The 27,894-nt window shown below is 26.8% G+C and overlaps 2 protein-coding genes across 2 annotated transcripts; one reads left to right on the forward strand and one right to left on the reverse strand.

Annotated features, from left to right (window-relative positions):
* The first annotated feature begins 4,108 nt into the window (after positions 1-4,108).
* On the forward strand, positions 4,109-13,813 carry LOC145834141 (uncharacterized). Its single transcript, XM_082941499.1, has 17 exons — positions 4,109-4,255; positions 4,750-4,875; positions 5,344-5,450; positions 5,789-5,936; positions 6,164-6,383; positions 6,461-6,573; positions 7,142-7,253; positions 7,588-7,691; positions 8,892-9,033; positions 9,588-9,772; positions 10,122-10,293; positions 10,548-10,668; positions 11,609-11,847; positions 12,075-12,216; positions 12,846-12,950; positions 13,144-13,337; positions 13,653-13,813. Exons 1-17 carry the CDS (start codon positions 4,166-4,168, stop codon positions 13,709-13,711), a joined length of 2,379 nt encoding a protein of 792 aa, XP_082797625.1. The 5' UTR covers positions 4,109-4,165; the 3' UTR covers positions 13,712-13,813.
* A 1,802-nt stretch (positions 13,814-15,615) lies between these two features.
* On the reverse strand, positions 15,616-16,812 carry LOC145833272 (basic phospholipase A2 pseudexin B chain-like). Its single transcript, XM_082940462.1, has 3 exons — positions 16,610-16,812; positions 15,892-16,016; positions 15,616-15,743 (listed from the first exon to the last, which is right to left on the reverse strand). Exons 1-3 carry the CDS (start codon positions 16,810-16,812, stop codon positions 15,616-15,618), a joined length of 456 nt encoding a protein of 151 aa, XP_082796588.1.
* Positions 16,813-27,894: the final 11,082 nt, after the last annotated feature.

Raw genomic sequence — 27,894 nt, forward strand, 5'->3', positions numbered from 1 at the left:
AATTTCGTACTTACAAACTGCGTTATGTTTTTTAAGTAAGAAAAAAAGTAACACGTAGTCAAAATAAAATAAAAAGTTTTAATCTAAAAATATTTGAGATAGTAATACCTAGTATAGGAAAATTTATTTTTCATTTTTCTAATTAAAGTTTTCTATGTATTAAGAAATAAGACATTTATAGAAAAAAATGTTAAAAGTTAAAGAAGACATGCAGATTGCAAATACAGTATTAGATTAATTTATTTGTAAAAGCAAAAAAAAAATCTTAATTTTGAAACGGTAAACAATTGAAAAAAAACTAAAAAAGTATTTAATAAAAAGCCATGCGAAACTTTATAGGTAAATTTCAATCTCTTACTCTTCTCTTGAATAATATAATTAACAATAAAAGTAAAATTTAATAAAGTAAATATATCTAAAAGTTACAATTTCTACAGTACTTCTCTTTATTTAATGGACGCATGTTTTCTCTATGATAAACAATTAACAACTTTAGAAATGTGATAATTGTTTAACACAGAGAAACCTACGTCATATAATAAAGCAACTACTGTGTAATTCGTCGTTAATATTTTTTGTTCCAATGAACTTCCTTCGTTAAAATCTGTATTAACAAACAAAATCTGTGTTATCAGCTAGCAATTTTTAAATAGTTGTATCTAAAAAGTATTTAGATTAAGTTTTAAAAGATACACAAACTTTGATGAAAATTATCGTAATAGTTGTATACACATAAAAAGCTTTATAAGTAAAAAAGTTTTTGAGACTGCTTTTATATATATGACAACTCATTGCTACTCTTTTCCTAACTTTTACACTATCTATCATTTATCATTGAAAGGCCTTTGGGCCGGCAGCAAAAATAATTTAGTTTATTCTTAAGCTAATTTGCTTACATAACATTTTGAAATTGTTTTCCGTTCTACTTGTATTTCTTCATTACCGCAATTTGAGTAATCATGTTAAGTTTGTGTGTACGGATAAATGAGTGATGCAGTTTTGATACTATTGTCTTGTTCATACATGCTTTTGATGCACTTCTACTCAAAATGTTATTTCACCGAAAAAAAAACTTTTGCACTTAAATTGCTACTAAATATACATATCAACTATTTACACTTTACATTGTACATTGTATACTTAAAGCTAATTTATTGTTTTGTAAACTTCCTTTTAATTTTTACAACTTTTCCTTTTTAAACTGACCGTAGTAGATATTTATCATTTAAAAAAAAGTAAGAAAAACTTGTCTCAAATACATATTAGACAAGTAATAAGAGTAACTTTTGAACTTTAATTTAATAACTTTGATTATTTTTAATAAAAACTTACTGACTCTTTTCTGAAGAAAAATTAAAACTTATTAGTTAAACTTTACTAACTTAACTGTAAAAAGTACAGTGAAGTTTTCAATAGTTAAAGAGAGATATTTAAAAAATATTATGTACGTAGTTTTCATACAAAATTTTAGCTAGTAGCAGTTAAAACTCATTAAAACAACGTTAAGTGTATCAATACCTATTTAAGACTGATATTTATCAATATTTGCTTCGTTACTTGCTCAACTTTTAAAATATATCATTGAACTTTTATTTTGAGAACTATGAGTAAATAGAAATAAATATAAACTCAATCTCAGTCAAGCTCAAAAAAAAAAAGTGTAGTTGTTTAGACAACATTTACATCAGCGATTTATATTGTTATATAATTTATGTTTTCGTTTAGCTGGTAGATAAACATACAACAGAAAGCTAAAAATAAACTCCTCAAAAAAAATGTGTTAGAGTTTTAGCTAGTGAATAAAAATATTGTTTGCATTTTAACGAAATTTACAACTAGCAAAATGATAAAAAGATTGATTTGTAGTTTGAAATTAACTCTTAAAAAAATACATATCTGTCAACTACTTAAATTCTTTTTAGACTGAGAACATTTTAATTCAAGATTGAAGTATGTGTAATACTCACGTCACTTTTTAGAATGCAGCTTTTTAGGCAATTAAACAAAAATAAAAAAGTTTAGAAGTTTTGTTAAACAGTAAGTTATAAGTAAACTGTAGTTTAATTTTTTAGACATGATTTAAAAGAATTTTAAAACTAACAAAAATTAGTTTTTTGATTATAACTATTTAAAAGTATGAAAGTTTTAAACAAAACTACTATATCAAACTTCTTAAATTTTTCATTTCAGCCATAAATGTTTTAACATACAGTTATCTAAATATAGTTTCTCAGATATCTAGATAAAACTAAGGCTTTAAGAAAGAAAACAAGCATTTGAAAATATTATCATAGGTTTATACGAACTTATCTGTTTAAATGAATAATATAAACACGTATACTAAGAATTTGAACGAATTATTTGTATAACCGTAAATAATCAAGTCTACTTTGAATTCTTTTATATAATCATAACAAATCAGGTTGTAATTTAAACAATTTAAATAAAACCTTACTAATATAAATACAAATATACAATTAAAATATACTTTAAAAACTAAAATAAAATCGTATGAAATCAAAAACAAAACATGTTTTTTTAATGTATCATGTTAGGCTTGAACCGTAATTAGTAATGCAGAATGCACTTAAACTTGAACTAATAAAGTATTTGTTGACAAGAGTTAAGTAAACAACACAATGCTAATTTGATTATACCTACAAAAAACTGTGTTACATTCATTTAAGTTTATTAAAACTATAATTCATAAACTTAAACTTATAGCTGTTGACTTTTTCTTTAAGTAAAGAAAAACTCTGAAATTTAAAGTAATTCTGAGAAAAGTTTCAGTTTTATGTTTAAAAAAGTTAGAAAATAAAGTTTGTTGAGTTAAAAAATTTTAATTTTAAAAATAATTTGTTCTTTTTTACTTTAGTTTCTTTAATTTCAAAATAACGAACTTGTAAAACTAAAAGTGAAAATTAAGTAAAACGTAATTTAAGTTTTAAAAAGTAGTAAGCTCTTGATTTTAACTTTATACGTTTAAACGATAACAACAAGTATGTTTTTTCAATTTCTATTAAAGTAATTGTTTTATACAATAACAGCTGTTAGAGTTTGCTGATAAAAAAAACATGTGCTTAACTATAAAAACACGTTCAAAACATTTGTTAATATTTTAGTTTTATATATTTCTATTAGTATGTTTATCACCTTTATCAAATTAGTAAAAAAAATATTTACTGATTATAAAAGTTGTGTTAGATGATAACCAACTACACTGTGTTTAAATGCAAAACATAGTTTTTACTTTGATTTTTTTAATTCGTCTTTTTGAAAAATGGTTTTGAAAATAAATGTAGGAACTTGTTTAATCTTTTTAGAAGTAAATTTAAGTTTTATTTAACTTTTAAGTTTATAAAACTAATTTTAATGTTATATTAATTACTGTTGATAAATATAAATTTTGTAAGTAATTTAATAAAGTAAACAATATAATTATTAAAACTCATTAAAACAATGACATAATTTCTCGAAAACAGTTGTGCTAGTGGTAAATAAAATGTGCACACTTAACTAGAACAAGAAAAATCTGTATACCCTAAGCTTAAAATTACCCAAAAGTGGAATGACTATCATAAAAACACCTTTGAATATGCGTAAGACTTTTTTTTGCCAATTAATTTCGTCCAACCTACATGAGTTTTGTGCATTCTAAAATTTTCTTGCACTTCAAAATAAGTTTTAAGAAGTACACCGCGAAGACTGAGTATTTCTGAAGGTAATAGGTCTGAAGGTATTTCAATTAGTTGACTTTGGATTTTTATAGTTTTTTAAAAGCTCCATATAAGTCTAAAGTCTTTTTGTCAAAACATTACTTTTGTAAAATAATAATAAATTTAAACAGTTCAAAATTTAAACTGTTTTTATTAAAAGTTTGATAAATTATATCGGTTTGTAAATTTTATCATTACTAATTTTACAGATTTTCCAAAACTAACATATATAAATGCTTTGCTAATACATATTCTAAAGAATATTACTCAAACGGAGCTTCTTGTTTTGATTTCTTGTTACTGACTTAGTTTGTACACCCGAAGGGCATATTCAAAAATTTAATTTCTTACTTTCGTTCATTTTTGTACAACAAGTTTGTGTAAAATTTAATTGTGCTAACACTTACACTAATTTTAGATGTAGTTTAATTTTACAATAAAACATTCGTATGTGTTTTAAACACGTTTTAATAACTGCTTTGATTTTAACTATATATGATATAAATTTTGTAAAATGTTTGGAAAATCCAGTATACTTTGTTAGTGAATTTTCGTTAGTTTTTGAGTTAGTTCAAGTTATTTTCATAACATTTTTTTTTTTAATTTTTGAATAAATTTTGCTTTAAAAATAGGTTTTAGATTCTTTATTTGAAGTTTTAAGAAAAATTTTTTTTTAGATACAAACTAAAAAATTTTTGTTTATTAAAAAAAAAATTGTGCTTACATATTTCTCTTTATTTCTCGTATCTAACTAAAAGTCATCCAAAGACTAAAGTAGTTAACTAAATTTATTTCTGGTGTATTTGTTAGTCTTTAAAAGCTTTCTATAACTAAATTTATAAAATATTGAAAAAATCACAAGATATTTGTTTCTAAAAGTGTAGTAAGTACTTTTAAGGCACTTAAAAAATGATTCTACAGAAACACGTGAAAATAACTTGTGTAAAAATATAAAAACAAATTTTTGTAATTAAGTAGTTTGTTGAAGTTTTAAAATGAACTTAAATAGATAAAATCGTGTGTTTTGATGCAGATAGAGCAAGGATGGTCAAATCAAACTCATGTTGGATATATTGGTCATTTCAAAATACCAATAAAAGTTGAATTTCAAACCTGGTGGGTAGCACTTGTCTTCCCTGACCCGATTCTCAGTTTTGAAGTTCGTTTTTATCTTATTTTATAATTCACTGTTTTATCAAAACTAGTTTTTAATTGTTTTGATTTTCAAAAACTGTTCTCAATAATTGCATTATTTGGTGAGTAAACTGTCTGTAAAAATAAAAAAAGGATAAATGCAAAAAGCGTCACTTTTGCACATAGCGGTATTTCTGCACTTTAGTTTAATCAAAAAGTCTAGTTTTAAAACTAGTTAACAAATTATTATTTTATTTGTTAGAAAACAACATTTTATACAAAATATAGACTATGAAGATTTTTTATTTAAAAGTCAAACTTCGTGCAAAAGTGACTCTGTTAACGTAAGACCCATTCCCATATAAAAGAAAGCACTTTTCAAATTTTTAAACTTGATTAACAATCTAATGCAATTAAATTGTTCATCTTATGCTCTAATGAAAATTAAATTATAAGAACATTTATAATTAAATGCTGTTCTTTATGTCCACAGGTATGGCAAGGAGATTTTATGAAATTTAACAAAGAGCGAACAGTCGTTTACTTCAAAGAAAAATCATACAACAGTCATAACTACCCTGGCTCAGTTTTGGACCAAAGGTTAGCAGTTTTTTTTTAAATTACTACATTTAGCTCAGTTGTTTACTTAGAACTATATATTTTTTATCGTTACAAAACCTAACCAAAATAAGTTATTGTTTTGCATAATAAGAAATAAACAGATAGATACTTCGGTGAAAAACGTTTATATACTAAGAAGCAGATTTATGTGTGAAATGTTTTAGACAACCAATCAAGTTTTAAGGTTGTAAAATGTAGATTCTTGTAATGTTTAATACTCGTATACTTATAATAAAACCTAACTTAAAATTTTGTTAGCACTATCATCTAGAAAACTACATACTGATTAAAAACAATAATTGAAAAAATCTGTATAGGTACCAAGCAGATTTTAGAAAGAAACCAAACTTTGACTACAAGAAAAAGAAAGGACCAAGACCGTACATTGTGTTCAGGCATAAAGTTTATGTGCCTGATGAAGATTTCAACGATGAACACATGATGATGGAAATCGATTCTGACAGTGTTAATTATAAACTTCTTTTTAACACCAAATATTATAAAAATTCGATACATGTGTATTTTTTTAAGTGTTGAAAATATATACTGAGCAACCTGAAAATGTATCGCTCATTACTAATTACTGTTTTGTGTAATGTTTCTGTAGCTAGAGAAAGGTTTATTTAGTACTAGTAGGTTGTTTTACGAAAATATTCACTGATATACATGTTTCAACAAATTAAATTATACAGATCAGGTTACCATGGCCAATTGAAGACCTTCCAGTTCCTGACGCAGTCACAAAGGCAGCTACAACTACATCTGTTCCCTTGACAAAAGGTGCGGACTCTGGTCCGTTCTGGTGGGTACGCACTAGGTACGCCAAGCCCACAAGATCTACAACTACAATGAAGAGAGCTGCTACGACTACGACCTCTACTGTGGCGACTACAACTGAAGAACCTGTTTTAAGTAATTTAAAGCTATGTTGAAAGTTAAAACTAACGTTTTCTTATAACAGACTAATGAAGGTTTTGCTATCTTTGTAGGACTGAGCTGTAAAGTAGGAAGGAAGCTGAGAATAAAAAACTGCAAAAAACAATCGCTAGATCTGTGCTACATTCCAAAATGTTACGAAAGAATTGAAGATGAGTTTGAGCAGGTACAATTCAAAGTTCTTCTTAGTATAATCGTTAAGCTAGTTTTAAAATAAGTTTTTACTAATACTGAGTTAGTGTAAAACAAGCAAGCATCTTATGTTTAGGTTACGAAAACTATCTATTATATAATTAAAAGACCACTATTTTTTATTATAAGAAGTATTAGTTAGTAGTTGTATATAGTTAGATTGCATAAAGGATAGCTCTTACCACTTCCGCTAGACTTAGACCTGTGTTTGAAGAATCAAAAAAAAGTCTGCAGTCATCAATCTACACTATATTTACGACTGCAAGTTTTTCGGTTTTGACTGACTGATAAGTTTCAATAAGAACAAAACCCGGGTCTTGGTCTAACGAAAGCTTGTGGTCTGATGGTCGAAGTTGTATGGTCTAACCTTTATGTTAACTTGAGCTTGTTAAACAATATAAAGTTCGAGGCTTAGGCTATGTTAAACTTTCGCCGTTTTTTTTTTGGTTTATAATAAAGTCACAGATATAAGCTATTAAAACACTACAAATTAAAATTAAAAACTTGTTTTAAACATGTATTAACTTTTAACTTTTTATTAGGTACAGTGCTGGAAACACCATTCCATTTGTTGGTGCGTTGACAAATTTACAGGTGATAAAACTTCAGCCATAGTAAAACACAAAAATAGAGGAGAACTACCATGTGTTACACGTAAGTTTAATTTTCATTAAAACTTGAACTTTTTAGACTGAAATACTGAATATCCAGAATTCTTAAGAAATTTATTTTGTAGGCAGCCATAAGTTAAAAAAATTGTACAAAATACTAATAGCAAAAATTAATAAATGAGTTTTAAATAAGCACTACTGTTTACTCTTATTCAAACTAAGAGCCTGTTTGTAAAACTCTAAAATATAAAAATTAATTTCTGGCTGTTACAAAATGTTTTGTATTTAAGTCCTTCTACATTTCACAATTAAAGCACAACTAATTAAACATGCTTAAATCATTTTTATTCTTTTAGTTTTAAAACCTTAAAAAACAGGGAAAGTGACCACTGAAATACCAGAAACAACGACGCAAGCCGACAACATAACTCAATTAGCAAGACCACCTTTTGTTCCGAGTATGACTCATGATTATAACTTGGTTAGTTTCTATACCTAACACTAATCTAAATATGCTTTGGTTAAGACAATGTTCACATGTGCAAACAAACAACATGTAGAAGTTTTAACAGCATTTGATAGGTTTTAAAACAGCTATGACTTAAAATGAGTCTATGATTTATCTTTTTTGCTTATTTAGATTCTACTGTTTGTTATTAAAATTTCTAATTAGGTACAGTTGGTTTGTTAAATATATAGAAAAAACATATGCTTGTACGTAGTTACATAATTGAAAAGCCTTATCTTCAGTGATTAACTTAGCATAGTTTTCAAAAGTTTTAAACTGCCATCTTTAGTTACTACTTACTCTTTATTTAAAAAAAACTAATTGGAACACGCCACTTTCACACGAGGTAACTTTTACGCGATAATTTTTTCGTACGGTTTATAAACTTAGCTCGAGTTGAGTTGTTTGGAAAAGTTGTCTTAATAAACATTGTTTTGTAGGCCAAGATTTAGTAGGTAAGGACAAGCAGCTACAAAGTAAACGCTAGTGATTATGCGAGCTGTAAATTGTAGATCAAAGGTTAGAAGCGATGCTATCATAAGAGTGAGTGAGTAAGGATTACGGGTAGAGTGCTAATAGTTAAAAGTTAATAATTACAGATTGAAGTATAAGAATGAGGATATATCATTTAAAATTAGAGACCTCATATATATATATTGTCTATTGAACGACAAGAAATACTAAAAAAGTTTGGTCCAAGGACCTAGTGGACGAAAAAAACTTTTCGGTTATCGAGACATGCACCAGAACAGTTTAACGTCATGTCCAGGACGTTAACTTTAACATCATGTTGTAGTGGTTTAAGCTTAAGACTAAGTTGTTTTGAGTTAAGATGAAGAATGGAAATTTAATTAAACAAAATGATATTTATATTAAGTTTATAGTATAATGTATAACCGTAAGATTGTGGGGTTAAATTTATTCGCACAAAAATGAAACTCCTTCTAAAAATTACGCACCGTGTAAATCTATAACCGACTTTAATATTAAAAAGTAACAAAAAAGAATGTTGCTTTTTTTTAGGTGCTTTTATTTTAATCTTTTTTTTACAATATTTTAGACAAGTTTTAGACAACTAATTCCCTTAAATCAAATTTATACTACACTTTTTTATGGCTGTCGATTTAGTTTTAAAGTAAATTAATTTTACCACAAACTTTTGTGATTTCAAAGGTTTTGGAATACTCGTTGAGGTTTTTCGAGTCTCAAAGATCCGGGGTTCTGCCTCCGGACAATCGAGTCCTGTGGAGAAGGAGCGCCCACGAGGATGACGGTAGTGAGTTCGGACATGATCTGTCCGGAGGGTACTACATTTGTTAGTCGTTTTCATTTTACATGATTTAAGTTTATCTTGCTGCACTTACGCTAAAAAATTGTCATACTTTTTTTTAATCAGTTTGTACAAAATTTAGGTGATTACAATGAGGTGTTTGGAAAATACTTGTCATATTGTTTCTACTTTTTAACATTTTAAAGCTTTAAAAAATGTTTAAATCTACAACTTTTTGAAACCTTTTTCTGTACTTAAGTGAGATTTTAGCTCAAACTTTCGATTAGATTTTGAATTTAATTTATAATATAGTTTTACATTATTTTAGCTAAAGAAAAATAGTTTTTTTGGTTGAAGCAAGGATATTTTATTTCAGTTAATATATTTCCAAGAAAAACAAATCAAAATTTACAAGTAGATTGTTTAACCAATTATCAACTTTATTTGTTAATATAATTTTTTTACTCTAAACTTTGTATTAAAACTGAAAACTTATATGACATTTTTCACTTACAACTAAATAGTTGTTTAAAAAAATCATCAAACTTGTATGTCAACCTTTCTATTAAACAATTTTTTTGAATTGTAAAAACTTATAGCTGGCGACTATGTAAAGTACAATTTTCCGATGGCACACGCAATGACCATGTTGGCGTGGGGATTCCTCGAGTTTCCGCGGGCTTACGAAGAATCGGAACAAGTTGCTCACCTGAAGAAAGCTTTAAAGTGGGGTGCAGACTATTTTCTACGCTGCCATGTATCAAAGTACACTTTATACGGACAAGTTCGCTTTTATTTGCTAAAGATAGTTAATTTAAATAAACCTATAAACAACTTTTAAAGAAAAATCTTATTTTAATTATATGTATAGCAAAAACATACTTTTGAGTAAATCAGAGTATAATATTAGGTTACGAGTTAACGCTAAACCTAGGAAGTTTAAATTCAGTAAAAAGATTGTTAATATTAAAGTATCTTTATTAAGCTCAAAATTCAAAAGTAAATGTATACTTACAAATATAGCAAAAAAAATTACTTATACCGTACTGGAAAATATTTTTTTTTACATAAAGGTAAATAATAAACTTCTATACTACTTATATGTTTAACAATTAAGTCTAACAAACTTGAAGGTAGGTAGTGCGGACATCGAAAACTCGTATTGGGAGAGACCTCAGAACATGAAAGTCAACCGCCCTTGTTACGTAATAACGCCGACGAACGCGGGGTCGGACTTGTCAGGTGAAGTTTCTGCCGCGTTGAGCTCTACTGCCCTCGTGTGGATAAAAACTGGCAGTAATAAAAGTAAGCTATTCTTAAAGAAAGGTAAAATGTAAGTTATTCTGTCTTGAGTGATAAAAAGTTTAACTTTTTCGTAGTTTTATTGAAACAGAACAAAGTATATTAAAAGGTCTGCAGTTTATCAACAATTCTCACAAATATTTGTTAATTAAAATCTTTTAAATGACCCCATCTTTAAATAATTACTAAATTAATTGAAGAAGATTTATACAAGCAGTATAAACAGCTTAGTATTAAGCTATTTTTAAAATTTTTAGATGATCCATTCGTGAAGTCTCTGTTGAAGCACGCGAAAGATTTGCTTGATTTCGCGTTGAAATACCAACAAGTTTACTCACATTCAATCCGTGCTGCTCAGAACCACTACGAATCTAAAGGGTAAATATTGTTTTTTTATCCTTACTAATGAGTTAAGAAAAACTAACTTTGTTTTTTGCTGGAAAATGTTTATCTAAAACTAAGTGCGACTGTATAAAAACTTCACCAACAAAGTTTGAAGTTTCACCAATAGTCTTATTATAAAACGTACATGTTTGTGCACACAAGCTTCTATCAAAAAATTTAAAAACATTTTCGAGAAAGCATTTAATATATCATTAACAACTGTATGTAAATTATTTATAATTTATTAATCATAATTTTAGATATTATTAACAACTAAAAAGACAGATCACTTGTTTTGTATACTAATTTAGATTTTATTTACGTTTTTACAACTTTGTAACAAATATTATTGAACACTATACGTAAAACTTTAAACCAATAAGCCACATTTGGTGATGAAATATTAATATAGTTATTCTATAAAAATATTTTTAACATTTAAATAAATGATTAACTACTTTGTTTTTAACGAAACGTCTGTATTAGGTTAACAATGGTTTTATCATGGTTTAGAATAAAGCGAGAAAATAAGAAGCATACATTGTTTTTTATAATTTAAAATCGATGTAGCATATCAAAAAACCGTAATTTAAGTTTTGTGAAATACTTTATTTTAGACCTATATTGACAACTTTACTATTCTAAAAACAAAGAATTCAGGGTCATTAAAAAAAGTTATACTTCAACAAAAGTTTTAAATAAACGTTGTAGCAAAAGGATAATTTTTGCATATAACAGACTTTGTTTTTAATGTTTATAGTTTTTAACAGTTTTACTAAATTTTTGTAGTCTTTTTTTAACAACAAACATTACAAGTTTATCTCTAGGTTTCAAAAAATAGAAAAGCTAATTGTTTAAAAATTAATAACAGAAAGAAATACATCTTAATTTTCTTCATAGAAAAGTTTAAAAAATATTTTGAAAAAAAAAACAGGTACGAAGACGAGCTGGTGTGGGCGTCGCTATGGTTACACCGGGCAACCGGGGAGCGGAGGTACCTGACCAGCGGGGCGCGAATGTTCAGCAGGTACAAGTTTGACGGCGTCCAGTACGAGGCGAGTTGGGACAACAAGATTGTGACGTCACAACTGCTGTTGTCGCAGCTGGCGCCGAAGAAGGAATCGCGCGGCTACTTGGAGTTTGTGAAGGAATTTTGCGACTACAATCTTCCAGGCTTGTGAACTTTTAACGTTTATTTAAATAAATGATAAAAAAATAACTTAATAAAAAATCTCAAGAATTTCTGAACTTGAAAGGAGAGCTGTGTGTGTTAAAGTTAGTAGATGTTAAAACTGCTTTTATTTCAAACTCTAAAGCACTATAGATAAGCTTAGTTTTATATACAGTCATTCTAAACATTATTTTGTCTGTAAAATCTACATGATCAAATTAACTGAAAGGTGGGGGAGCGAGGTATACCGACGAGGGATTCTTGTATATCAACCAATGGGCAACGAGTTCTTACGCGGGAAACCACGCTTTCGTGTGCTTGGTTGCATCAAAGTCGGATTTGCTCGAAGACAACCTAAAAATGAAATACAGGTGGACATGACTGAACTTTAAATTACCGAATGAAAATTTTCTTAAAATTATGAGTTGAACTTTATTCTACTGTGAACTTCAAGCTTTTTAAATGTTTACAATTAATCATTAAAAAAATTTATGCACTGGCTGAATTGTTAAGCACAAACCCGTATTTTAAGTTCAACTATTTGTTTAACATTTTTTTAATTAATATCACAAAATACTTGTTTTAAATTAATAAAAAACTAGTTATTATTTCAAAATTTGATACTCCTTAAGTCTCTTTATATAAAATCATTAGTATTTACATATCGAGAAACACTGTTCCGTACTTTATTGTTACCAATAATCGGTTTCTAAAAACTTTTAGTGTTTTATATTTCTAAAAAACTTTAACATTACTTGTTAAGTTTGTATCTTATAAGTACAAATACATTTAAGTTAAACTAAAACATACTACAAATAGCACAGAAAAACGTTGTTAGTTTTAATATACTGAATACTTTTCAAAATTGTTGTTGTTATTTTCCAAGAAACTTGTTTCATTAAGATATTTTGTTACCAAACATCATACCTAACTAATATGTAAAGCATTCTCAAAGTATTAATATTAAACAAAATTTTAATTTGTACTCATTTCAACTTAGAAAGTTTGCTGAGGACCAAGTAGACTACTTACTTGGAAAAATGGGACAGAGTTATTTTGTCGGTTACGGCAGAAGATATCCAGTGAAACCGCATCACAGAGCAAGGTAGACCTTTTTCAATAATAATTTAACTACAAAAATTGATGAGTTTACATTTCTAAATTACTTACCGTGCTATTATATAATGCCAAAAGCTTATTAAATGTTATGATCAATTTTTATCTAGAGTACTTCATTAAAAGTTTTTAGCAATCACTTTATTTAAAAGTTTACGAAAGAGTTTTATAAATCTTAATAGCTCATGTAATTTGACGGGACGCTGTGGATGGGAGGAAAAGGGTTTCAGCAACAAAGATAAAAACCCCTTTATTCTGATTGGCGCCTTGGTCGGAGGTCCGGACAAGGCCAGCCAATGGAGTGACGACCGGGCGAACTACACGACCAACGGGGTTTCGATTAACAACAACGCTGGGTTCCAAAGCGCAGTAGCAGGTAAAATGAAAACGTTTGGTTAATCGAGAGCTTTCAAGTGTTCTAATTTAGCATCAAGCTTCTTAAATAGTTAAAAAACAGCAAAAAACTGTCATACTAGTGACTGAAAAATAGGTTGAAATTGTAATGTTTTACTAAATTAGAACAAACTGTTTTGAAATTTTGTTTATTAAATTTTCTACTTTGATTAAATTATAGTTTTATTTTTTTTTAAACTGTATTACTATTGATATTTAGAGATAAAAATGTTTATTAAGTTTGTTCAAACTTTTAAATCAAAAAGGTAATGTATAAAAAAACACATAACAATTTAAGGACTGCGAAGTTTTCAACTAGAATATGAAGATTGGAGACAGTGGAAAAAACGAAACTGATTTAGTTTTTAAATATTAAAACTTAAATTTTTGTTAAAATGTTTCATTTTTAGCAAAGTTTTCTCTTGTTTTAATTTTAAATAAAAATAGTTGCACACACTACTTCTCAGTTTTTCTCTCATTCGTACATAATCATAAATGACAAAACAGAATATTTTTTTTAAATATGCATATTTTTTTATCATATTTTTTTTCAAAATTTTAATCGAAATTTTTAAGATGTTTAGATCAATAGTTTCGTTGAAATCTTAAAAAGTTATAAATACATGAAAAACTGTTATACTGTTTAAAATACTAATGTATGAATAGTACTATGTTTTAATTATGAAAGATGGTAGAATTTTTATTAAAACTTTACTTTAACATAATAGAAAACTGTAAGCCTTCTAGTTTTGATACCATGTACAAATATTTAGTATTTCAAATTTTCTTATATTATTTTTTCTTAAGTACAAACAAATACGTTCTAATCAAAAGTTTTAAAACTCTATGACCGTTGACAGTTTTGACATAAAAGACAAGTAAAGAAGATTTCTTCTGAAGCTTCAGTCTAATTTAATTTATATATGCCTTATCTATTTCTAATATAAAAAAGTTATTGCTTACAGAAAATCTATTAAAAACTATTTTTGAATGAAGTTTACTATTAGATCTTCCGAGTATTAGTCTAAGAAGTTTTAATGTAATTGTTGAAATAATACTGAAAGTTTAGAATATTCCAAAGGTTATTAATAATGAGGAAAGCTTTTAATTTCTTATTGCAATTGAGTATAAATTAATTAGTTGTGCTTATTGCAGTGGACCCGCATTTGAAATTAGGAAAATTCAAAAACCGTAAAATTAAATTATTTACCCTCAATGATAAGAAAGTCATGTACCGAATTTATTAACAATTATTAAACTAAATTTAAGATTCCGTCAACTACTGAAGTTATAAAAATTACGCTAAATAATTGAGAAATTTTTGCTTAGATAAAGTTAGATTAAAACTTAAATTAGAAACCAATCTTGAAAATTAGAACAATTTTGAAAATATTTAGACTTAAGTTTTTGATTTAGTTTTTCAAAGTTTTGAAAATATGCTTCAAGTTCTGCAAACTAGATTTTATTAATAGTTAAATCCTTTACTTTTATTTTTTTAAATCAGAAGTTTAAAAAATGTTATGTAACATTTTCACTTGTTTTAGCTCGAAACCTGGTAAACCTGGAAAGTATTGTGAAAACACGGATAAAAGAAGTTACATAAATTATATATCAGTAAAATCCTTTTTAGTTGATTGTTGCAGTTTTACAAAAAAAATTACAGATGGCCGTTTTTTATTTATGTATATCCGCATTTAACATTTGTTTTAAAATTAATTAGACATATTTCATGAAATATGTTTTTAGTTAAAATATAATTTAACATCACAAACACAATTGCAGAACCTCTACTAGCTCATATTAAACAAAAATAACTGAAATTTCAGTTAAATAATTTTTTTTATAGTTGAATATATTACCTTTATAATAAAAAAGCATTTAACAGAAACTTTAAGCTCTTAATTCTGTTTTTAAAACTTTTGTAGATTAACAACGGTTTTAATTCTACAAAATGAAGAAATTTTTTATATTTTCAAGCTACCTTATGTTTTCTTTATTTTTATTTGAAATTATGAATTGAGAAAGCGATTAATAAATTCCTCATTTCAGTTCATCACGATTTTGGTCCAAGTTGCTTTTTAAGAGCATTTATACTAGAACTTAATATAATACTTAATTAAAGAAATTTGAGAATTTAAACTTAATTTTCATTTATTTATAAAGCTTATAGTAACCAAAAAGTCAAATATAAAAAACGTATGCACAAAAAAGGAAACTAAAAATCAACTTATTTATAAAAATAACACTCTAATTACATTTGATTACACACACATTCCTTTAGTTCTCATTCCATAGTAGTTCTCATTGAGTTTACTCCTATGAGTTTTGAGGCAATTTGCAAATTCGACATCACACGAACAAAGCTTGTACTTTTTGTAAGACTGGTCAGCTGTAGGTGTTGTAACAGTATTAATTTTTTTTTTTCATTATAGGTAAAATAAGAACTAATTACAAAACATGTAGACGTTTAGTTTTTGAAATCCTCCAGTAAGTGTGTAATAAACAATAGTTTAAGTAATTCTACATATAAAACTCACAGCAAACAGGTTTAGATTGGTTACATTCGTACTTGTAGGATGAAAAGAGATAGAAAGACAAACTGCGACTTATGTGGAACTGATTTCTCCAATTTTCATAACACTTGTCATGATCATAACAACATCTGCAGTGTTCATTAATTTGCGTTTAGTAGTTTTAAAAGATTACTGCTAAGTTCTTAGTTTAGTCAGTAATTTTTTGTTTGCGTTATAGCTATCTTAAACAGTTAAAATTATGATGAAGAAAAAATTTTTAAGCCAAGTTGCTTACATATTTAAGACATTTTATATTGTAAAAAGTATTTTGATATAAAAAAAAGAGGTTGCTGTATAGTATAAAATGTTAACTTAACTAATGTAAATACAGTTTTTGGTGAAAACAAATAGCTTTAGAAAGACTACAAGTTTACTTTAAGAAAATATCTAGTGATGTATGTTATAAATAATTTCGAGATCTAATAATGAACACTTTCCATTTTTAACTTTCAGTTTGCATTAATTTAATTTTGAGTTATGTTTTTGAAACCATAAAACTATAAAAATAACTAATAATATATTTTAAGGTTTGGATGCATTTAGTCTAAAACAAAATGTACGTTTATAGTAGTTAATAACTGCATTAGAATTTACTGTCAAGTTTACTTATCTTTTAAAGTAATTCAGAATATTAATAGCAAACTTAGAACTTTTAGTTTAAAAACTCATTTAAAGTGCTCACCTGTCAATCTCGTCCACCGGCGAGCCCTCACCCCCCGGTCCGCAGTAACACCCGTACCCGACGTAACGCCGGAACCCGGATGTCGGTATGACGTCACTGTAGTCACCGTGGGTGCACTCGATGACCCTCTCGAGACTGTACAAGCTGCAGAAGGCATTCGGCAGGAGGTGCAAAAACAAAATGATTACAATGCTCCCTTTCATTTTACAATGCAAGCTTTTGACTGATAGATAATTAAGATACCTGAAAAAATTATGATAAGTTTTTTATAGTTACGTTGCAAAATCCTTTTGTTTTTTAAGGTGGGTCTGACCAAATATTAAAAAAAAGCTATTTTAATAGTAAACCCTAGTAAAAAGGATGTTAAAATACAAGCTAACACACAAAAATAAGAAATGACAATGTAACACAACTTTGTTTCAAAGGGTTTAAATTATTTAATAAGTATGATAAGAAAGATTTACTATACTTGACTTGCTGAAGAATGTATATTTAAAAATGGATATTATGTTAGACAATGTAATAACTAAAGACACAAAACTTATGGAAATGTTTTATGTAAGTACATTGTAGTATAGTTGTTTATATCAACTAATAAGTGTTGCTCAATTAACTGTAAAGTAAAGAGGTTGTTTAAGTTAAATCTTATTATAAATTTTTTATTTAGCTTATATTAAATATAAATACATTGTAAAAATAGCTTCGACTAACACTATTCAAGGAAATACATCAACACAAAATGTATAAAAGCAAAGATTAAACAAGTAAACTATGGTGCGTCATAATTTTTGAAGTGATAACTGATAGTTAACTATTAATCAAATCAAGTTTTAACAACACTTATAATAGGTAGCTTTAAACAAAGTCAACCAAACAAATTACACAAAGCGTGCAACTTGAAAAAAACTAATAAATAGCAAGTTTATAAAATTTAAGCTAAGAAAAACAAAACAAAATATGTGTAAATATTAAAATTAATTATAAAAAATTCACTGTTACACCAGTTGTTGTTAACACAACTTCGACTTTAATAATTAACAAATATTTATTCTAGTAGATTTAGTTTATATAAAATAAGTGTTTCAAAAAACACTTCGAATCTACTACCATCGTAATTTTTAGAACATTTAAGTTTTTACTAACTGCTCATGGACTTTTTTTAGGATAAAGATTAATCTTTTTTTTTTTGCTTCTGAAATGTGTTGTTTAAATTATTTAAACACTTTTTTGTTTTTTCTTTTGATTTTCTTTAATTAGCTTGTAAAAAGTAGTTGTTTTTTGTTTATGTATAATTAAGTTATAATAACGATGCATAATATTTATTTTGATAAACAAACTTCAACACTGATCAACTGTGCAAACAGTCATGCTTTTATTTGTAACACAAATAAATCAAAGTTTAATCTTTGCTCTTTAAGCTATTAAAACTTTTATAAGTTTTTAAACTTTTGAATATGTTTCATATATTATTTCATTTATTATACTTTTTCATTTTCAATATATTGATTTAAAAGTTGAACGTTAAAAATAAGTAGTTTATTACTTATTCTTTGTCAAGTATTGTAAAAGAGCTTGTTAAAAATACATACACTTTTACATATACACAGCTTTTTAAATAACATTTTTTTGAGTACTACTGTAGTAAGTTGTTAATTTATTTATAAAGTTAAAAAAGTATGACTCATAAAAACTTAAAACAGTTCTTTTTAAAAGAAGACTAAAGCTAATAACGCTGCAAAACAAAATCTCCACTTATAAAATTAAACAAAAAGTCTAACATCTATTTACGACCTACACTTTTTTATATCTACAAAGTGTGCAAAAAAATCACGGTCATGAGCTAAATCGATAAAAATATCATTGTATGAATAAAACGAGATAAAGTTTTAAAGATGTATGATTAAAATATTTCGTAATACTCATATGATGTTTGCGTAACCACAATCATATAAATATGATTTAAACTAAGTACAGAAAACTGTTATTGATGGTGTCTTTTATAAACTTTTTATTTTAAAATTAACTGTTGGTTTTCAAACACTGTTGTGAAATTTACTCTTTTAAGTTCTTAAAGTTTATGTGTTAGTTTTGAGAACGGAGAGACAAATCATGTTTTATAAGTTTGGTCGTTGATACTTTATAGTTTAAGTATAAACAATATTATCAAAATACAAACTTGGTTTGAAATATATACTAACTCTATTCTCTCTAGTTTAAAAAATGTACTTATAAGTTTTGCTTTAACCATAAAAGTAACTAAACAAAATTACACAACCATATAATTTTAAAAATAAACCAGAAGCTATACAATACCCGACAACTAACGGTTAAAATATTATAAAAGTTAAATGTTTTTTTTTTAATTTTTGTAGCATTGCTTGTTTTGTTTTCGTACTATAATTTCTGTCGTAACTTAAAAAATTCATTGGTATTAATTTGAAAAAATTATAATCTACATTAAGTACTTAGTGTTTTTAAAAAAACATGTTATTATCTGTACTAATTAACTAACTTTTAAATAGCAGTACACTAGAAATAAATATAATAATTTTGCAAATGTTAAGTAAATAACCAAAGGATTCAAAATAGGCCTAGTAAATGAAATTACAGATCTTTTGCTAATGCTAATAAAATCCACCAAAAAATACCTTTAATTAAAAAAAAAGTTTTAATGTTTTTATTAAAATCTAATTTCTTCTAAACGTTTAAAACTTTCAGACGTATTCTATCTACGATGGTACATTACTAATATATTTGTAAGCATTATGATTATAGCTTGTGGTCTTCATGTATCTAATTAACGAAAATATTTGCTTACATTAAAAAAATAAAATAATAATTTTTTGGTTGTATTTGGTTAAAAAACCTCATTAAATATAGCACTAACACTAAACTCGTCTAAAAATTTTGATTTTTTTTTGCATTTAAAAATTATATTTAGTTTAGTAGCTAGCAATATACGACTATAAACGTTTTGTCGTCATTTAAATGAGAATTATTTCTGATCACGATTTTGAAATTGATGAAACAATAGAACGAATTTTTATTAATTATTTCTGCTATGTTGTGCTTACGTTTTCGAAATGTTCTAGACGTCATAAAACATATTAGTATATGATTAGGTTAATATATCTTTTAAGTTCTTCCTAAGTTTTTTAATACAAATTTATAAAGTTGACGGTTATTTTACTACAGATTCGAATACAATTTAGTTAAAGAAAACCAAAAACCTAAAGCTGTAAGTTACTATTTGTAATAAAAAAAAGTTAAAATCTTAAGATTTTTTTTCGTAACAGTTAAAACAATATCAGAAAACAGCTCTAATACAAAAAGCATAAGTTAATAAAGCTAATACTCCTAACTATGCGATCTTTAAAAAGCGTCTTAAAATCTCGAAACAGCCTAAAATAGTCTGTCCTATAAATCGACAATAATTACAAGATAATAACTTATTTGAAGTTAATACCGGATAAACTTCTCTAAGTGTTCACGTTTTTTTCTTCAACGAAAAGCATAAATGCGGAAACAAAAGCCTTTAACGTTGTTACATACTTCAACGTTCGCTTTAATGTCGCTTGATTTCGTAAAATTAGGTTACCCGAATTTAATAAGTATGGTATTAAAATTTTACACTGGTCATTTTACTTTGACCGAGTATTGTTTTGGTTTCATTGTTGTATGAGGCACATATAAGTGTTTGCCTAGAATTTTATTGGTACGAAAATTTAAATTCCGAGATTTCAAGTTCTAATAATTCTGAGCTATTCTGAACTATTTCATTTGATAAAAATTACTTTTATTTTAAATATTTTACTTCTCTAATCTTGGTAATTAGGCTTTCAGGAAAATTTCTTGTTGTTTTATTTTTTTTTTTTAAATGGGTAAAATGAGCTTAAAAGCTTACTAAAATATAGGTATTTTTGGTAAGTATGAGTTTTTGATATTTTTCCATTAATCTTAACCATCATAGTAATGTTGGTTAGATCTTCAGTAACAAAACTTTTTAACATCTTTACCCTTTCTAACTTTTATACGAATTAAAGTTGTCGAAATTTGAAATGCCGTAATTTAGTTTGATCAGAGTTTAAAAAAATCTTTTTTTTTTGAAAGAGTAAAGACACTAACTAGACTAAAAGAAAATTTAATAAACTAGTTGTCTTAAACTTTGGTGTATTTTTTCAACTAATGACCTTCGTTATAAAACTTTCTACAAACTAAATTACGCTAATACTTATTCATACGCTTCCAACAAGTGTTTAATGAACTTTTCCTTCTTTTTCTTCAACGTGCTTTAAAAAGTTACTGAATGCGTTTGTATTAAGTTTTGTTTTTCTTAGTTTATTGCTTAATGCAAAGACTGATAAAAAAATTGTGAGCTTTAGATTTAACCATACTATACTTTTGTAAATTTTTTGAAATTAATTTAGATCCGTGTTAGTTGTAAAACAAATCAAAATCTGGCTTATTTTGTTTTTCATGATACATAAACAAAGTAAATTTTAACTTATGTTTTTGAGTTAAAAAAAATACAAAGTTGTTGTTTTTACATTTGTATTAAAATCTTCAAAACATTGACATCTATAGAATTTAGCCATTTTGTTTTTGTTATTAAAAAACATGCAAATATTAGTTTATTTCAGCGAACTAGCACAACTTTTTAGTCTTTTGCAATATTAAATCTTAAGTTAAATAATATATTTTTCAATTTATTGAACGATAAAAAAATGCGCTCAAAAATTTTGGTCTAAGGACCTGGTGTACGAAAAAACTTTCGATTATGGAGTCATACACCAGATTCTTAAGCAATGTCTTACGAGGTAAAAAATTAAACAAAATTAATATAAATTATTAAATCTAAGTTAAATAAAGCCATCAATAAAATTAACGAACAGAAATAAAAATTAAACGAAATTCACTAAGTTATGTGTTTACTTAAAATAGTTTTATTCATAATGTACTAAAACACTTTTCTAATAGGATACAAATTTAAATAGAGTCTAAGTCTAAAATTCAAAAAAAAATGAACATAGAAGTAAAAAACATAATAGCAACAATAAGTCATATTACTAAACTAATTGTTGTTTTAAAGCAGAAATGATTTGTAAACTTTTCGAACTCGAAACCTACTGCACTACAAAAATTTTATTCAAAGTGAGTATCTAAAAATTATAAAAATGAAATAAAAAACACATATCTACTTTACAACTATGAAAAATCATTCTTTAAACTGCAAACTTATAAGCCAAGTATTCGAAACAGTGTTTTCTGTCTGTCCTTGACAAGATTTTTAACTGTATTTATGGAGTATGAATAAGTAAGCAAAAGTTTTTTCGTACACCATGTCTTTAGACCAAACTTTTAAATTTTTGTCGTTTAATAAACGTATAAAAGACTATCTTAAAAAACCATGTATCCATAAGAACCAATCAAGCTATTACTAGTCAACTAATTGTGGTACAAATATAACACTAATGAAAATTATAACAAACTAAGATTTTAATCAATGTGTAACAATTTTTAAATATTAGTGTAAAGTAATAATAAACTTGTTATAAATTTTAGGTATTTTTAGTTTAGTTGATAAGTTATTCAGACGCAGTAATAAAATAAGTGACTGTAGTTAAATTTAAAACATAGAAAACAATTTTTGGTATTTAATTAAATTGTTATAATAGCTTATAACCGTATTAAAATTTATAGCTCAAAAATATTATACGGTAGTTATAAGTGTAAGTAAATCAGTGTTCTAGTAAAATTATAAATTTAAGTAGAAACTGTTTAGACTAAAACTAGCTTTATCTTGTAAAGTAATAAAAGTACGGCTAAATATTTATAAAGTAATTTTATCAAATACATAGTGTTGTATGTATTAAATGAAGCTTTTTTATGTTTTTTGAAGGATTATGAGTCTTTAAGTAAATTTTAAAACAATTGCTTGCATGGGTCTAATTTAAAATGATTTATATGAGATTATTATTTAAAAAGAAACCTCTTACTTTGGCAACTTTTTTAAAAAATAAAAGTTTATGAGATTTTCAATTTAATAAAATACAAAACAAATAAAAAGGTAAACCAATACATACGAATGATATTTTGACTTAAATATTTACGATCAAATGCTATAGAAAACTGATTTCTTAGTAAATTAAAAGTTTTAGTTGTGAGATATTTTTATTTTTGAATTGATTATTTGGCGTACAGTTTTAACTTTCATTGTTATAGAGTATTTTAAATAAATGCAATTAAAGTTTATGTTTTTTTCTTACGTATAATGCATGAGCAGCTATAATCATTTTATAAATATATTTATTGCAAACCTTTAAAACTGTTTCAAATAATTTAATCTACTAAAGGTTTTAATGAATTAAAGTTTTAGGCTGTTTTTTAAATCACAAAACTTTTAGATGTACTGTTAAAAACTACAATGTCTTATTGTATACTAATCGTTTTTCAAATAAAATTCTAATTTAGATTATAAGTACGTTATTAAAAAACCTAGGTATTTACTAGTATGTTTTTTAAAACTTTATGGATACATATACAGCTGTTTAAACTTGAAATTGGATAGTATTTCAAGTTACTTGTTATACTTAAATTGGCCAAAGTTCAAACTACTACTTTTTCCTCATTAATATGCTTATTTCTGTCTTGCAACTAATTTTTAAGATTTCCCTTTAATATGTTTTAATTTTTTATTTTGAAACATCATATAAGAAATTAGTTCTCATGAGAATAGTATAATTACTAGTGTTTATTGAACTAAAAGTAGATGAATTATTATTACAGCATACGAAAAATTAATTTTAGCGTATAGTTTTGTATACCAGCTTTAATTTGATTTTTTTTCCACAAAATTTAGCTTTGACTTTTAGTACTTGTACTCATTACTTTAAGAAACTATTTACTTTACTTAAGTTATATTTGTGTACATTTAAATAGCAAATTTTTCAAACTTTATTTGTTTATTGCAGAAAGTAGTTCAAAATCTAAACTATTTTTCAAAAATAAATTGTTTTTTTTTCAGTTTTTTAACAGATATTTTGTTAATTGTCAAAAAATTATTTTCATTACTTTATGTAACTGTTTTTGTAAACTAAAAATGTCAAAATCTATAGTTTTTACTTAATGATCCTACTAAACTTTTTTTCACTTAATTCTGTTCTATTTAAGTGAGGTTTTCTTGTATGTAATTCTTTAACTTTAGCACAAAAATACAAAAGTTTTTTAAATGCAAAGTAAAAACACTTGTAGAAGTAAAATTGTTTTTCTTAGTCAACTACTAAGTGTACACAACAAAACTCTTGTTTGAGTTGGCAGGCAAAAAGTTCAACAATATAAAGTTTTTTTTTTTTTTTTGAATCGGCTGTTGAATCCAAGCCAGTCTGTGAAAACAAGAATATGAAGGCACTTGTCTTGTGTAAACACTTGTAAATTTCAGACTCAAGTGTCACCTTAGACTAGCTTTATTTTTTCTCAGACCGTAAATTGGTTAAAAACACGCCAAGTTTTGATGTTAATTTAAAAAAAAGTTTTTATAAAAAAGAATCTTGAATACTTCAAGTTTATTGTAAAGTTTGACAAGCTGACTAAAGATATCATTTTGAACTTAGAATTTCACACAGTTTGTCGAAATCCGCTAAAAAATGTAATAAAATTGAGCAGGAAAACTTTTAAAAGATGATTTAGTGTCAGTACTTTAACTTATATTCTCGTAGTTCACAGTCAACGTCTACTGTAGTGTAGTTTTTTCACATTGCGTTTAAATACAGAAAACTTGAATGAACAAAGCTGATATGCACAAATGAATACGTAATCCACATGCACACATAATTTTCTTAGAAATTCATGTTTAGTTTTGCAGTCGTAATGAAGTTAACATAGCTTTTGTTTAGTATGTACTCTTGAATTTCTCATGATATAAAAATTTTATGTCTTAAGTATGCCGAAAACTTTTATAATTAAGATATTTTGGTTGTTTAAAGCAACTTTTTGTAATAGCAGTTTAACAACAGTTTTTTTTTTGCTTTTTAATTTTAATATACTACTTTACAATTATTTTTAAGATTTAGATACTTTATAGTGGTGTATACAACAAGTAAAAATGTAAAAAGTATAAAAATCTAGTAGATCATATTAACATTTTAATGTTATATAAAGCTAAAAACTGTCATAACACATATAACTATTGATATAATGTAAAAGGTTTCAAACACGCACAATTATCTGCGTTAAAAACATTACAAAAGTCTTTTTTAACATTTATCCATTTTCTTACTGTTTTACTTAACTACGAACTAAATTGTCAAATGAGACTTAAACAAACAAAAATGTAATATTGAAGGATTGCAATAAAATTTTACAAGCGGACAGCAATAAGATTCAAAATTATTCCAAACTTAATATTGTGTAACATATTGAAATGAACAACAAATACGACCCGTCAAAACCCGTCACTTATTATTAGTATATACGCCAGACGTCACACATATGCACACAGTGGACGCGTTCAATTGATTTTCAGCTTTCCTATTGTCGCTTTTTCGTGCTTGTCTGATTTTCTCATCAGTTTCCGGTGCCGACGACGCGTTTCCAGTGTACGAAAGAAACGAAAAAAAAAGCGAAGGGAAGCAAGAAGAAAAACGCGCCGCGAGTTTTATTGCTTTTGTCGGAACGAATAAAGTGCTGTAGCTCAGATTTTAATACGCATTTTTATTGCATCTTGTTTACCCGCGGTCCGAGAGCGATATCGTAAACACGGCACTCGAAGCCTTCTTCGTTTAATTCGAATTTTTTCAAGTGCTGCTACCTTTTTTTCTCAGTAAAGTCGCTGTTAACTCTTGACCCAAGTTTCGTCTCTGCGCCAATGTTTGTTGACGTTTATTAAATGGAAAGCTTCGGTGGCGACTGAAAGCAAAGTTCAGATTTAAATTTAAAAATTTTGTTTTAATTTACTTCCGTGCGTCGATAAAAAGGCATCGAGACAGTGCAGCGAAAGAAAAACCCGGCAGTTTTTTGAGAAAAGAGAAAAAACCGGTGAGGCCAGTGGAGCGTGAATAAATTTTTGTTGATGATGGTCATTTTGAAATCTGCAAAACTTTATCGTTGCTACCAGATCTTGTTTAGGCCTGTTGGATTAGAAATTGGTTTTACTGGATCTAGAACGAAATGCTTTCGTTTTTTTTTTTGAAAACAGATTTTTATTTTGTTGCAAAGGTTGACAAACTTGTTAGATAAAAAAATAGTCAGGTACAACCATTTGAACGTTATTTAAAGTTTTCTGAAAGTTAAACTTTAATAGAGGCATTTCAGATTATCATTTAGGATTTTATTAACCTGTTTTTATTTTGTATACTAATTAGTGTTAAGTTAGCGTTTACATCCTTTTGATGATACTTTAAACATTATAAAAGATAGTTGAATTAAATTAATAGATGAGTTATTCTATTAATCAGCTTATCATGAAATAATTGACAAGCCTTGATAACTAGGTTTCGTTATTAATTCTTTAAAGGGTTTTTAAAAAACGTCTAAATTTTTTAAAACCAAGTTGTAGTTGAAAAGCAAGTAGTTTTGAACAAAAATATATTTTATACTTTTGACAAAGTAAAGTGTATAGAATTATTTTTTTAAACAAGAACTTAGTGTTTTTTCATTATCAGTTTAATAAAAAAAAGATGAAAGAGTATTAAAATTCAAAACACGTTGCTTTTAACAAAATTCAGATGTCCACTTTAAATTCTTTAAAAAATTCAATGTTTACTTTTTCAGATCTATAGGATAAAAAACATTTATCAGACACATGTCTTGTGTTTATCTTATCTGATTCAATTATGTTTATTTCGATACAGGTCTGTTTAATGTTTTGAGCATCTTTTTCAGTGCACAGATAGTCTGTAAGTTATTGAACTCACTTGATAACAACAGATTATGCTATCATTTTTTATCTTTGCTTTATGACCTTTATTTATTATGAATATCAGTTTTTGTAGGACGCGAGTTAAAAGAAAAGTTTTAATGTACTACATTAGTTTACCTAAAAGTTTATACAATATTATCATACAAAAACCACATAAAAACTGAAAATGTTTTTTATAATAAAAACTGCTGCTTTATGTATTTTGTTATCGTTTCACTTAAAGTATTTAGTCGAATTTTCGGCTCGCCATGGTAACTTACACCTTAAAAGCCATGCAGATAAACTTTTTGTCATTTAAAATAAACAACACAACGCTTTCGCTTTGTCTTCGATACTTTACACTTAAAACACTTTGCAATAACACAGCTTTGCGATGAGCCTCTCGACCACAGGTGCCACAATGAGGCTGCTTTGTAACTCGGCGCTGAAATTACGGCGTCCATTAGAAAGAGTGCAGCGCGGGTTCAAATTCAAACCGTGTTATTCTTAGATGCCACACAACAGGCAATACGCATCCAGACATGCCTGGTATTTTCCGGCCAATTACCGAAAACCCGCCTCACAAAGTAGCTATTGTGTTTCAGCCCGCTTCGTATCACATTGAGATTTCGGGAGAAAAAAAAAACGTCAAGTTCTTAAGCTTTAAAAAGGTGCTAAAATAAGCTTTTAAACACGGTTTATGGTAACTGCGTCCAACAAAGACTCTGCAAACAAGGTGATAATTGCGGGCCGATGCACCAAATTGCCTGAAGATTCGCTCTAAATGGCGGCTCAATGGCGCATGAAAAAAGAATTTTTTCTCCATTAACTCTGTTTTGACTCGCACACAAACAAATTAGCTTGCTGTAAATTGTTTGAGCACACATAAGGCACGTAAATGAAGCGGAGTTTTTACTACACTTTTTATTTTTATTTTTCACACCAAGTTTGAACTCTGCAATCACGTACGAGTTGTCAAAGCCTAATTGATTGGAGGAAGTTTTATCGTTTTGCGATGCCATTTGAATGAAGCTGAGCAAACACCATTAGCACGCCAATTGCTCTTGCTTCTCGCTTAATCATTGCGATAACGATGACATGTTTTTGAAATGCTTTTATTTTCACTTATCGAAACAAATACCATACAAAAGTCGTTTGTTTTTAAGAACTATGAACAATTTACTATTTTATTAGTAATTAATAAGGTCGAATTTTCTCCACTGAAACCTAGTAATAAATAGAATAGTTAATTTGCACTTTTATTACTTTATAAAGACTTTTTTTGTGTTTTTCTATATTTGTACGTTTGTTTTAAACTGCCTACTTAGTTACAAACAAAAAGTATCAAGATTTGAAAAATTTAGCATTGTTACGTAATAAAATAATGTCA

Source organism: Thalia democratica, chromosome 4 (genome assembly GCF_965202585.1).
Source record: "Thalia democratica chromosome 4, ktThaDemo2.hap1.1, whole genome shotgun sequence".
Classification (NCBI taxonomy): domain Eukaryota; kingdom Metazoa; phylum Chordata; class Thaliacea; order Salpida; family Salpidae; genus Thalia; species Thalia democratica.

What these genes read in the sequence shown, in the direction of transcription:
- LOC145833272 (XM_082940462.1), bottom strand. Translation starts at nt 16,812, where the DNA reads ATGAAAGGGAGCATTGTAATCATTTTGTTTTTGCACCTCCTGCCGAAT. An exon ending in CCGGTGGACGAGATTGACAG is followed by an intron (nt 16,017 to 16,609) that starts GTGAGCACTTTA and finishes TGAACACTGCAG; the next exon opens with ATGTTGTTATGATCATGACA. An exon ending in CCAATCTAAACCTGTTTGCT is followed by an intron (nt 15,744 to 15,891) that starts GTGAGTTTTATA and finishes CAACACCTACAG; the next exon opens with CTGACCAGTCTTACAAAAAG.
- LOC145834141 (XM_082941499.1), top strand. Translation starts at nt 4,166, where the DNA reads ATGTGTTTTAAACACGTTTTAATAACTGCTTTGATTTTAACTATATAT. An exon ending in GGCTCAGTTTTGGACCAAAG is followed by an intron (nt 5,451 to 5,788) that starts GTTAGCAGTTTT and finishes AAATCTGTATAG; the next exon opens with GTACCAAGCAGATTTTAGAA. An exon ending in TTGAAGATGAGTTTGAGCAG is followed by an intron (nt 6,574 to 7,141) that starts GTACAATTCAAA and finishes ACTTTTTATTAG; the next exon opens with GTACAGTGCTGGAAACACCA.